The sequence below is a fragment of the Dermacentor albipictus genome, chromosome 1, assembly GCF_038994185.2.
Source record: "Dermacentor albipictus isolate Rhodes 1998 colony chromosome 1, USDA_Dalb.pri_finalv2, whole genome shotgun sequence".
Classification (NCBI taxonomy): Eukaryota; Metazoa; Arthropoda; class Arachnida; order Ixodida; family Ixodidae; genus Dermacentor; species Dermacentor albipictus.
The window spans coordinates 436,584,457-436,598,401 of NC_091821.1; the positions used below are offsets into that span (position 1 = coordinate 436,584,457).

The 13,945-nt window shown below is 43.5% G+C and overlaps 1 protein-coding gene across 4 annotated transcripts in view; it reads right to left on the bottom strand.

Moving 5' to 3' along the window:
• Uggt (UDP-glucose-glycoprotein glucosyltransferase) overlaps positions 1-13,945 on the bottom strand; it is a 190,324-nt gene that overhangs the window by 61,311 nt on the left and 115,068 nt on the right. For all 4 annotated transcript variants that reach the window (XM_065439706.2, XM_065439714.2, XM_065439733.2 and 1 more), the window contains exons 14-21: positions 12,536-12,621; positions 6,957-7,092; positions 6,331-6,459; positions 6,155-6,238; positions 5,474-5,554; positions 4,047-4,170; positions 1,103-1,195; positions 250-344 (exon numbers count right to left, since the gene is read on the bottom strand). In XM_065439706.2, the coding sequence (XP_065295778.1) occupies positions 250-344; positions 1,103-1,195; positions 4,047-4,170; positions 5,474-5,554; positions 6,155-6,238; positions 6,331-6,459; positions 6,957-7,092; positions 12,536-12,621 (828 nt within the window). The remainder of the gene's footprint in view (positions 1-249; positions 345-1,102; positions 1,196-4,046; positions 4,171-5,473; positions 5,555-6,154; positions 6,239-6,330; positions 6,460-6,956; positions 7,093-12,535; positions 12,622-13,945) is intronic.

Sequence of the window (13,945 nt, forward strand, 5' to 3'; positions counted from 1 at the left end):
CCCAAGCTTGAAATGGGAACCAGAGCAATGAAAAGAAAAGATGCATCATACAGCTGCTCTACTTGGCACCTGTACTGTACCAAAGAAGAAACATAACTAAACGAATGCAACAGGTCAGAGATATTTTATGGCTGAACATGTGCTGGGCTAGCAACACACAACACACCTTCCAACTATAAATTTGAAAAATAATAAAGGTAATTTGTATTCTACATGTATATGCATATACATACATGTGCACAAACTCACCAGATGTTCCATGGCATTGCGCAGCAGGTGCCGCCCCTCCGATGTCTCAAAGTCTCCCACCACCCAGGCAGTCAGCGGGTAGTACCTTGTCCGGTCTTCACGAGTTTTAAGAGCAAAATACGTGAGGCATGAAAGGCGCTCCGATTACTTGATTTCGTTACATGGTCAGAATATTGTAAGCTTTACAGTCATTGAAAATTAAAATGAGCACAACACAACATTGCTTTGCTGCACAGAATAGTGTAGGCACGTTGGACCATTTCCTTCACGAAAATGTGAAATGGTTTTACCCAGCACACAGAAGCTATGATTCCTTTCAGTTAAGATTTGAAGTGATCTCAAAACATCTTTAATTATGCTGCAAAGTTTGCATGAAGCCATATGTCTGATCTCATGCTCAATTACTGATAATTCCCCACAAGTGCGAACATAAAAATGCATACTCTGCCAGCAGACTTTGCGGACACAGTGGGGACTGCACTAAGATCTGTACACTGCTACAACAGCCGTCAGTCTAACCTGTAGGTCTGATCTTACGCTCAATTGCCTATAGGGCTCCTCACCTAAAGTCTGCTGACAGACATCAGTGCCACACCTTCCCCCAGCGGAGAGCCGCATCACCATATATGTTCTTCGAAAGAAAACTCCCTAAGAAGAATTGGAATTTTCAATAAAAAAAATCGACCCTAGGCGGTCGCATATGACAAAAAAATATCGACCCTTAGAGGGTTAAGGAAAGCTGCGCAACATGCTATGACAGATGGCTACCCAGACATTGCCAAACCAGTTAAGAGGTGAACACAGCTTTTGTACAAGAAAAACAGCTGGCTCTGTAAGTGTGAAGGAGCCTCACCTTTGGGCAGTACATATAGAACCTGCGAAGCAAATGTAGCTCCCATGTCTGGTGGTGAAAGTGATGCAAAGTCATCAGGAGTCAGTCCTACAACTGCAATATTAAACAACAAACAGAACACTCAGTATTTGCACAAGATAATGCAAAGCGGGCATAGACATTGTCTAACAAGTGAATAATTAATTTTATTTATATGTACGTAGCACACAAGTGCCAGCTAACGACTCTCCACCTACATTTCATTGTGATAGCAATTATATGGACACCCCAGGCGCATTTCTGCTGAAGTCCAAGGGCGATAAAATTGTCGCCGTGCACCATATGCTGTATGTGCGAGTGAAAGCATGCAAGGATGAGCCGGCAATCGTGGCTCATCTACAGCCGTGCACGCCCACCTAGGGTGCTGTATCTTGAAAGCCACCTGCGACGAGGACACATTCCAAGTGCAGGGAGCAGCTCGTTTCCTAAAGACCACTTGGCATCCTTGTTGAAAGGTAAGGGTTCCTTTACACACTCCTGCCATTATAAGGCACTAAATATGAAGACTCAAAGTGAAAGTCCTCTTAAAGAGCTTTGTCAGTGTTTCAACTGCAGGCACTTTTGTGTACCCAACAGCTGTGACAGAAAACAGTTTCGATGAAACACCATATTTAGTATCACAGGTTTTGCGCAGTTACACTGTTGAAGCGTATATACCTATAACGTGCAAAACACCAGACATGCAAAAGGACACTTTTCAAATGTGCTTTGGGAAAGAACTGAGAGCTGAGTGAGTTGGTAATTACTGTATTTACTTGCATAATGATCACACTTTTTTGTCAAATAATTTGATGCAAATTCAGGGGCGTGACCATTACGCGGGTTAAATTTCCTGCAAGAAGAACAAAAATTTTTTATTTCATCCCGCGTTTGCTGCGGGACGACAACAGGTCAACAAATAGGTGGCTGCCGCTGTGTGTAGTGTGGGACACCAAAACAAAAATGCTACTTAGTATCTGCAATAAAGCGCGACTGCCACCTGCATTGCAGCATTCTCTTTCCATTTACTTTTTAGCAGTTTTGGTTTGTAAGTCCTGCAGAGTACTATTAGCCTATAGTTTAACTTGAAGCCCCTCAAAACACTGTCATGTGAATTCAGTTGGAAACCAATTCAGTTAAAAACCGACATGAATGCATAAGTTGATCCGTTCAGAACATTAATGTCTAGAAAGGTACCAGCATGACAGAAGAAAAGACAGTCAGCACTTCACAAAACTCGCTTAAAAGTCCACCGGCGCTTTTTGTTTGTTTGCTCCACAACTGCTGTTTCACACCATGGCTTCTCTGTAGAGCCATTATCCTATTTGCGTCCAACAAAGCAAGCCCACAAACTGCCTACACATTACAGTTTGATGCACAACTCAAGCAGAACTTGTGACCTGTTGACAATTTATCATCACAGCCAGTGCCATTGCCAGTGTCATCAAGAGATGACAGCACGATAAATTTCTACAATGTTCCATGTATGCAAGCTATGATGATGCATGGACACACCAGTTCAATTGAGAAAAGTCATTCAAGACAGAAGCTATTTTACCAGCATTGTGTCACATGTTCTTGGCATTAAGAAGAGCTGTGTGTATAATAAGACAATGTGGTGATATGGTTAGTTGAGGCGTGGGCCCCAAACCCATTGTCAATGATTGTAGAGTGGTCCAAGGAATACGGAATATCAACTGCAATGACTTGCATGGAGGACATGCTGTTGTTCATAGATAATGTTAATGAGATGTCTCAAAGTGCGTGTGAATAAATTTCCATGAAAATTTTGAAGGTTACATATATATATATATATATACACAGTGAAAGCTCATTAATTCGAACTGTACGATTTGGTCCGGCCAAGCTCCACAGAAGTCTATGTATAAAAAAGTCCGTTAATTCGAACGCGAGAAGGTTTCCTCACGGATGATTCGAACTACGCTCGCCTGGCACACGGTCAGAGAAATGTGCCTACTGCCTACACACAAGGCTCTATTGCCTCCGAAACGGAGAGAACGGCGAGAGAAGGCAAAATCGGAAAAAAATCTAACCGACGCGGGGTCAGCCAGAAGGCAGCGGTAGCTGCCGCCCCTCCGTTCTACGTAACCTCCGAGACTTCTTGCCCGTTGCGAATCTCGGAGGCTTTGCAAATCTTGTACAGCTGCTAATGTTGTGCGGAGATGGCACGGCAAGCGCCAAAACACAGCGAATCAAGTACGTCGCAGCTGCGCTTGCAATCAAGAACCAACGAATCGGGACCTTCGCCACCTTCACATGTTCAGCGTCTTTGTCTCGGCAGTCTTCATCGGTTGTGCACCTCTGTTTTCAGCTTAGGAGGTATCGGCCGTCGCGATTCATTGTGATGGTGTTAAGCCTTGGCTAACGTTCGTTTCGGTGGATATCGGTGGTGTGCCACAGTCGGACCCAGAGCTTCGACTTGAAGATGGCGTGTGCCCGCGGCACACGCCATCACTATCTGACACGCCAAATTTCTGACATGCCCTACTGCTTCCAAATCGCAGTGTACTGTTGCTCTCCTTCACTTTCGTTAGCTCGAACTTTCGTTAATTCGAACTGAAGCGACTTCCCCTTGCGGTTCGAATTAACGAGCTTTTACTGTATATATATACATATATATATATATATATATGTATGTATAAATATATATATATATATATGTTGTTTTTTTTTCGGATAGCAAAAACTGTAGGCATGCTGCCTTTTCTTTGTGATAAAAATAGGTGCATGTTACTTTCAGGTGCAAATTATTTTCTTGCTTTCAACTCCCAAAAACTGTGTGAATGTTAGATTCGGAAGGGAGTCGGAGTTGGGCGAACATGGTAAATGACTGGTCAGGTGATCTATTGAGTAAGACCAAGACTCCACCAACAGCGGGACGCAAGTAGTAAAAGCCTGAACTGACCAACACGCCCAGTGAGATCCAGGAAGTTGGTGCCTGGTGCAAGAACTCGCTGGTTCAGCCGAGGCATTATGTTTGGCTGTTCCATCAAGAAGTCCAGCACATCCTTGGAGTCATTCAGCTCCCCCTGAAAATGCCAGTTTCACGACACGTCAACCAGGCAGCACATTGTGCCAAACACACTGAAAGCCCAGTCTGATCTGGCAGGGCGTTCAGTCAGACCTGTCAGCTGGGTCAGGCTTCCCAAGTTAGCGCAAAATTTGGAAAATCATCACGTCAGTCTCTGCTATTAATCTGTATAATACTTGTTCAAGCGCCCATAAGCTACACAGTTACAGGTGCAAATGCTTTAAAGCAGCTCTTGGATCGTTCATCTTTTTTTTAATGTAGTGTGAAGAAAGGACTGGACAAACACAGCCCTGCCTTCCACTTTCCTTCTCTTCCGTGCATTATGACATATTTGTGAGTCAGTGAGTCACAAAAAGAAAAAGCAAAAAAAAAGTCGGCCACATTGTCCCGGCCACCTATATAAGCAATGGTCTCAGCAGCTCTGCCAATGGTACAAGATATATAACCTGACACCACTATGGGCCTATTTGTGTCTCAATGCACAATACTGCTTGCAAGAGAGTGGTGGAGCCATCTTAATTTAAGGGTACGTGGGGGAAGGTAAGTTTCAGCATGCTCGTCCAACACATGCAGACATACTGCCACATGATGTGCTTGTTTTACTTTTTCTCGTCACCACTCATGTGCGGTCTTATCTTTTTGTTTCGAAGCGTGAGTTGTCATGTTTGCCTGCACTGTTATCTCCCTCTCAGAGCGCATAGTGAATGCAACGCGTCCAGCTTCTCCACGATCACTGTGCTGTGGGTAGGTTGAGAACTTTCTGTGTCATGTATAAATAGCGGCCGGCCAAGAGCTGCTTCAGTTCGGTTCTGATTCAACAATCGCCGACTATGCTTGCTACTATTCTTACCTGGTGTTGCTTGCTCCCTCAGCACAAGTTTTCCAAATCAATACTTATTTTCTCTACTGATTATTTTTGGTACTGTTCTTCACCATCACACATCACCATCTTCACCATCACACACCATGACAACATAGCAACATAAGAATTTATGAGGGAGTGGAGCTTGGACCCCAAACAATTACACTTCACACCCTTGCGGCTTCTGTCAACACAATTTAGCATGACACAGTATGTACCTAGTTGGAGATAGCACTTTGCATAAAAATTATAGGGCTAAGAAGTGTGACACAGTAAGTACCCAGTTGGGGCTAACAATTTGCATAGAAAGCAAAGAGCTGAGAAGTGTGACACAGTATGTGCCCAGTTAGAGCTAATGCTTTGCATTAAAAATACGGGAACATGTGCAAACAAACAGAAGCAGACAAGTGATTCTGGGACTTGGGATACACAAACTGACCTTGTAGACACTCTTCTGGATCATGGGAGTCTGCTTCATGATTTCGGTCAGGACACCTTCTTCGAACATGTCTGCATTTAACTGCAAATAAAAAAAAAAGGCGCGTCACAAAAAAGATGAAGATGGTAAGTTAGACAGTGAAGCTGTCTATATAGCATCAATTAACACGCAGCACCTGGGAGCCAAGAAAACTGTTCATGGAAACAGAGTGAAAGCACAGATGGCACATTGTGCACTGTTCATTGCTGCATGAAAACTGATGTCATGATGGATTGCAGGCTCCACATGGGAACTGCACAGTAATTTTTTAATGTAACTTACTACCACGCAAAGTTGCAAGCTTATGCATTACAAAAAAATCTTTTAGCTATAATAATGGTGCACTTGCATTGGAAATATCCACAATCTGACGTTTGCCACGTGAATTGTGTTTGCAAGTGTTTATGACAAAGTTAAGCCTTATTTGTTTATTTAGGTACAATACGATATTGTGTCATTCTCTTCTCAATACAAATCATTGTCTCATACATAAATTAATTCTATAAAGCAATAGAATACAGTGAATTTCGCCCTATGCCTTCCTTGACTTCCTACGATTTCAGAAGTAAATGTCATGCTGCACATTTTTAAATATTCGACACTGATAGTGGCACATATTGGATGACAGAAGCGTCCACTCACATGACTTTGCTTCAACAAGACGCCATTCAGGAGTGCCTGTGGAGTGCCGGTGATGCCTGTTTTGTTGATGAACTCCCAAGCTAGCTGAAATGCAGATGGGTGAAAGAATATGAAATGTGCAGAAAAGCAAGACACGGGAAGGGGGGGGGGGGTGAAAGAACGGCTCTCTGTCACACCTTGCGTCCAGTGTCATAGTCCGAGTCCTCCCCAAAAACCATCTCCAGGTCCTCTCCAGGAAACTTGAGCTTGAACTGAGCGATGACCGTCTCGGTAGTAATGGGTCCACCTTTGCTTACTGCATATATCTGCATGAAGAGATTTATAAGTTTAACACTCAATGAACATTGAACTGCAGTCGCACCCGGATATTTCGAACTCGAAGGGGATCGTGAAGTAGTTCAATATATCAATAATTTGAAATATAAGATATGCCTACCCAAAGCTTATATAAAATCTCCACACATCTTGCAGAGTTTCCCGTGATCATATTGAACGCACAAAAGTTTACTTATTTTTTAGACACAAATGCCCCAAGTCACTGGCACACTTGCATTGGATGCTCCATTACCTGCCAGGTTACCTGACAGGTAAATTCGTTATTGTAAACCAGTGCTGCAGAAGCTGCTTGAAGACACCCTCGGGGTTTGCCTAAACTGTTGGACAGATCATCTATTTCAAAAGCATGCTACTATTGACGGGGCACTTCAGAAGGCAAGAAAGAAAGAAAGAAAGAAAGAGAGAGAGAAGGGGAGAGAGAGATGCTGAAATAAATATAGACAAGCAGAAGAGCTAAAACTCTCACATCAGTAATGAAGGACAGTCCATCGTAAGGCACGGTGTTCTGACTGATAAAGTTGAAGGCATTCAGCATGGCCACACCAGCGTCCTCGTTTCCTGTCACAGACATGTTGGGGTTCACGGCAAACACCAGGCCCACCCTGGAGAATGAGAGGGCAGTGAGCTGCATTAAATTTCTCTTGGTACGCACTGCGCACCACAGATGTTGAAAGCTTGGCTAATTGGTTACTGGCATTGGGAAACATGGTTTCAGTAGTAAGCAAGATGAAGACAAACACTGTGGGCAGCACGGTACGAACATGGTGCTCTGCGGTTTGAGCCTATGGTGCGCTGCTGTGCCTGCCCTAGGAAAATATGCCATTCAGCCGCAGAAGTTGGTGCCTTGACACGATCAAGTAAAGGTGCTGCTGTCAGCTTGTCTGCCTATGGGAGCATCAGCTGGCCGTCTCATTCAGAAGCCACAGCCCTCAGCCTACAACACAAACATGCATGTAAGCAGTGATGCAGTAAAGCCAGTTGGTTTCTCGTGCCCGTCCAAAGGTGTAAGAAGACAGAAGCTCTGACAGGAACAGGCGGTGCATCCAACAAACAGTAGGTTACGCCAAGCCCCGCTGCAAAGGGCAACGCGTCTTAATGGCCAGTCACTGTGTTGTTTTCGCTGGGGCTTCTGTGGGAGCATCCCCTTCAAGTGTTGCTTTTTAAACATTTAAAAGTTTCTTGCTATAATTTTCAGCAGCAATAGAACCATCTAGCACATCTATTGTTGTCATTTAGTGAGTACTGACATTGATTGTGCCCTCGAGAAGTTCTGTTTTGGTCTTTTTCACGCTGGTGCAGATGGCATTCTGTATTGCATCCGCCGTGGTTGCTCAGTGGCTATGGTGTTGGGCTGCTGAGCACAAGGTGGCGGGATCGAATCCCGGTCACGGCGGCCACACTTCGATGGGGGCGAAATGCAAAAACACTCGTGTACTTAAATTTAGGAGCACGTTAAAGAACCCCAGGTGGTCACAATTTCTTGAGTCCTCCACTACGGCGTGCCTCATAATCAGAAAGTAGTTTTGGCACGTAAAACCTCACAATTTAATTAATTCTGCATTGATCTTAAAGGGACACTAAAGGCAAATACTAAGTCAAGCTATAGTGATACATTAGTGCTTAAGAATCTCTAAGGCATCAATATTATCGCGAACAGACCCTCAATAATCGAGAAATTGAGGTAAATGCAGGACATGATTAGAGACTCCCCCGGGACATTCAAGTACTTGTGCAATGATGAAAGCACTCCTCAGTTTAATTCTGTCATTAGTATTGAAACACTCGTTGCAAAAAACATCCTTGTATTGTATTATAGGACGAAATAAAATGCTACTTGTCCAGTTCTAATTCATTTAGAAAAAAGAACTCAATGGAATTACCCTTGACAACGATGTGGGGCAGTTGAAAGGCATTATTTTCGCTCAACTCTGCGCTGCCCACACTTTCGCGTTTCAGTAGTTTCATTATCGCATAGTGCTGTGCTAATTTTGCTGGCTCGTGAAACTCGCACAAACTGCAAGTAGCAGAGAATTCAACTTCCATGTGATGTCGCAGGATGCCCGACTAGTCTACGCCACTTGACCAAAAAGCAGCTGCAGCAGCGAATCCACAGCTCTGTCTTGGCTCGGTACCACCGTCTGTCAGGCGCCGTTTTACTCACAGATGGCAGCAAAGAGTGTATGCAACATCACCAATCCCCCCAATTGGGTGGCGGGAGATTTGAATTTAGAAAAAGGTATTCGGACCGTTCAGATGTAATTTTCTCGTAAACTAAGCCTTTTCTTGGCATGAAACAAGCGTTGTGAGGTTTTTGGAATGGTATTTAAACAGTCCACATCGACTTAGTATTTGCCTTTAGTGTCCCTTTAAAGGATCCCCGAAATGGTTCGGACAAATTATGTAGACACACAGGGTATCTACAGTAAATCACTTGCACCACAATTTGTGTGAAGTGTCTAATATTAAGAGAGCTAAGGATGATCATAAGTTACCCTCCTCCATAGCCATGTACTTTCACCTCAATTCGTTCCCCCAATGATCGGGGCTAAGCTCCGCCTTCACTGGCTCTGCGTAATGATGGAATGTTGTGTCATCTGCTTCCAGTTGTCTTGGAGCCAGCACGCGAAGGCTCTCCAACCTCTGTGCCAGCTTCCTAGTAGCCAATCTATAGCGAGAGCTATCAAAGCAGTGGGCTTTGTGAGCATTTCCAGTATTCTGGTAACTACAAGTGAGCTCAGAATTTCGATGGTTGGGTGGAGGTGTAAACTAAAGCCCTTCCACACTACTGTTACTGTAATGAAATAGCTTTAGCATAGACATATGTGAGCGGCTTTATCGGTCTGCACGATCCTGCCACCTGGTGGTGCAAAGCTTAACTGGCCAAACAAAGAGCTAATATTGCTCTACCCAAACGTAGAACATTTTAAACATTTACAAAAACAACATGTTGCCGATAATTCACCTGCCAAAAATTTATACCAGCAGCAAAGTAGAATAAACCTGGTTACTGCTATATTAGTCCTGTGTTTGGTTGAGCTCTGTGCCACCAGCTGGCTGCATCGTGAAGACAGTTCACATTTGTGCCGCCGCTCATCCCGTGAAACACACAGGCCTAGTTTGCTTGCGTTTGCGTTTACCCGAATACTGGACATGTGAAAAACTATTGTGGTAGTAATCCTCCAACGTAATGTGACAGCCACAAACACGCAAACCCTGGTGCCGATTGGATGCCAACAGTCCGATGCACTGCAGCCACTCCGCTCATCTGCTGCCTTGCAGAGAGACACAATGTTGCATCTAGACATATTGTCAGTCACTACGTTTGTCGTCCACAACATAACAAGGGCAAATCATAATGTTCGTGAAAAGAAAGACTTAGACCAACACAGACCACAGAGCTCTTGTCAACACAAAGCACATTGCAACACAAGCAGACAACACTTGCTGTGTGCTGTAAGAGTTGTAGGACGATCTTGCCGCTGGCATCCAGTTGCAAGGGTTGGAGGTTGTAGGGAGGAACTTGGGAGGAACTAGGAGTACAGGGTTTATTTACAGATATTTACATTAGCACAAGAGATATATTCGACAGTCTAGCCTGGCTCCCAAATGGAGCCCGAAAGACGAAGCATACAGTACACAGCTCCAAGAACACCGCTTGTCGAGCACAAGCACACAGCTCACGAGCACACTCAGCAGCCGACAAACAGCTGCTTATAAACATTCCGTCCTCCCTAGATCCCTAGGTGAGGGAAAACGGCAGTTCACTGCCAATTCGTAGCATCCAATGTCATCGTAGTCAACCAGGAGGAGGAGGGCTCATGCACACACAAACACACTGGTTTCACTGCCCCCACCGAGGTGAGACGGTCTTCGCAGAACTCGGTCTTGCGTCTTGAAAGATGCGTGGGACGGTGCCGCCAAATACATTCCCTCAGGAACTCCCCCGCTCCCGAAAGACCAGGTCGGCGGTGGCGAGCTCACTAACAAAGCCTGGTTCGTCGACCTCATCTCGGCATTCCCGCGACGAAGACTCGCTTACGCGGCGTATTGTCCTCCTCACACAGTAGACTTAGTGGCGACGTTTGGCTGGAGAATGACGGTGGCTTCCCAGAAAATGTCAACGCCACTGCCGCAGCTGGCTGGCAAAACTTTGCATGTCGGCACCTCTGCAGGCTGTTCCTGACAGTGCCGGAAGTCTTGTGTAGTGAAAAATTGTCCTTGTGCATTTTCTTTCTGTTACTTTATTTTCTATAGAAACAAATTAACTAACATTCCAACTATTACAAACAATATTTGTTTGCCATAAAGTTGAAAAAATTATTGATGAAGAATCCTGGGCAGCCAAATGGATAGCTCGACCTACTGGCATCATATGGCCACCTCGCATTACCTGGTAAGATATGGCTAAAAACTCAGCCAAGTGGCATGCTGCGATTGGTAGCGATGTACATTTTTAAAACCTTATAATAAATTATACGCTTTATACGGAACACTTAGATGCATCAATTGATGATCAGAAAGACCTACCCTAATGACACATATGTTTGTACAAAATCGTCAAAATCATTTCAGGGTCCTGTTAACATTTTGAGCTGCAGTTTCAGGCAAATGGCACCTTTAAATGATCATTTGATGCCTTCGAAGCTCTTTTATTTTGCTGTGACTCCTGACTGCCAGTATGCCACATTCCTGAATGCTAGTGTGTGTGTACTTTGTTGGTGAATGACAGCAAAGCAATACGGGGTAGACACTGAGAAATTCAGAACTCTTATGTTTAGCACTACTTTCACAAGACAGACCAGGGATACCTTTGGTGTTGTCTTGTGGACTTGGAAGCACATTTTCTGCTGTCATATGTAACACATCTAACTGGAATATTAGATGTTCACGGAGGCCTCGTTTGAGTTAGGCTGTTTCTCAGTCAAGTCCTTTGGCAACTTGATCAGTTAATAAAATTTGTCGCAACTATGCCTCTTATGCAAGACATACTCGCCGGATTGTACATGTTGCACAACAATGTTTACCACTGCACTCAGAAGTCCACATCTTGGTGAGAAAATGAGGATGGAAGTGCTTTTAGCAGACATAGTCTGTAGGTTGAAGTACAGACTTTTTCCACGGTTGCAGTCAGTTTCCTTCTTTTTCAGCACCCAGAAAATTTACACTTTTATCGCAATAAGCATAGCAGCTGTTACAATGTGGCAGGAAGCCCTTATTTCCCATGATGATGTGAAGTTGTCGCTGACATAACATGCTTTGACAGGCATACTAAGTAACCACCCAGTCGTTCCTTCCACTTTCTCAATGAAGAAAAAGCAATACTTTAATTAATCGCACAGCACTCCCTCGCAAGAAATGCAGTCACATCATGTTCGTTCAAATCATCACAGATATGCAAGAAGAGACCAGAACAAGAAACATCCCAAATGTAATCAAAAGGTACAAATCCCACACAGTTTTACTAGACCACCACGCAGTGCATCTATAAGCAATGCCTAGAATGCAGTCAATGCTACAAAAGAGTATTTCAGTAGGTCTGAAGAACGTAAGAATAGCAGTGCGATGAGCATTCCCACAAAAAGGCTGTGCGCTGTCTGCTTGAGCAGACGACACGAGCCTCCGTGGCAGGAAAATTGGTTGGCGACGAAGGAAAGGAACAAGAAATTGCGCACTCATAAGCATCATGTTCCATAGAAACTTGCAAATAATCTTGGTGAAGATCAAAACTTATAACATAAATTTTCCAGCTAATTATGGCCATGCAAACTTCCATGACCTATTGAAACCCCAGCGAAACCAACAAAGTAACAGGCCACCAAGACAAGTGCTGCCCCTAGCAGCGGCGAACATTTATTTAAATCCACTCCCCATTTTGACGACTCGCTGTTGAAGCACCTTGCTTCGTGCACTATGGCCAACCATAAGCAGTTCATGTTTACGGGTTCGTCTTGCTCAGCACTGTAACCATGTTTATTAACACCACCAATGGCTGATGACACAGTAAAATTGCGCTTAAATATTACAAGCACAAAAGCAAGCAGGTACCTCAGGGGAGCCCGGTGGACGTAGAATGACTCTGCCAGCTTTAGGATGTCCTTGGCATTTTCTTTGGAAGGATCAACTATGACCACCTGGCAATGACATAAAATGCATGCCATCATTGAAATGCATGCCTTCTCCCGTCAACATAAGTGAAAAAACGCTGTGCTGCAAAATGTGCTTCATTGTAAAGTGAACATTTGGTGTCCTTGCCGTTTCATTTCGTAAAGGAACAACTTGTTGAAAAGGTAGAGTTCTAAAGAAATGAGTAGCCTATCCTAGGAGATGAACTTGAGCTATGACAAGCCTAATTTAACTGATGCTCTGACTATCATACATTCTCATGTTAAGGGTACTCACTTAAATTTCATCCCAAATTTATTGGGTGCAGCTCTTTATGCATGAGTAAAACGTAAATAAATGTGTCTACCCTGAACAACAGGCATGCTTGCTACCATATGTGATGACCGTGGGACACTTTTATTGGAGCTTTGATTGCTAACTTGTTCAATACAAGTTCAATACAACTTGTGGCCACTCCTTCCTAGTGTATTTGTTCAAGGAGAATAAAATTCAATTCAATTTAATTCAATGTTGCTGGCATGTAAAATAGTAGAGCTGGAGCAGCTGCAATCGGGCTGATTCACCAAAATCATGCGGTTCAAAGCTAAAGCTGTCCTTAAATGCAGGTTCACATGCAGATGTTGCACTGTATATAAGATTGTGCAATAAAAATGCTGCTAGGGTTTTCATGCAAAACATGAACAGAATGTTACAGCCAATAGTGCCCACATACATTGCAAGCTGTGTGGGACTCATGACAGATAGTTACAGTTCTTGGTTACTATTACTGACGTAGAAACATGTACATTACTTCTGTGTGCTAGCCAAGGCTGGAATGGAACACAGACCTTATCACTAGGGGTGTGCAAACACCAAATATTAGATTTATAATCGAATATCAAATCAAATGAAGAAAAAGAAACAAGCCAAATATTACATCGGATATGAAACAATTTATCACAAAATTTAATGCTTACAAATTTTGGGCAAGAAAATGCAGTGCTGCACATGGTTCGGAGTCTTCTAGCATAGCATAATGAGAATGTAGCAAGCTATCGGTATCTTAGGTAGTACATAGAAATCAAGTTATATAGTATGGTCTACTCTTATATAATTTCGTATGCTGGCATATCAAATTAGTATGGCAGCACTGATTACAGCTCAGTTCTGGTATATGAAGGTGTAGAAAATAATTTTTTGTCAATAGAATTTCTCCAGAATAAAATTGAGTGCTTTTTTTGTCTCTGAAACTAATGAATTAGTGACGTTCTGTTGTGCTGAATAGCAATGAGGCTCTCAGTTTAATAGCGGACCTGTGTTTTGCGGCAATCGTTTACTTATTGCATAGAAAGT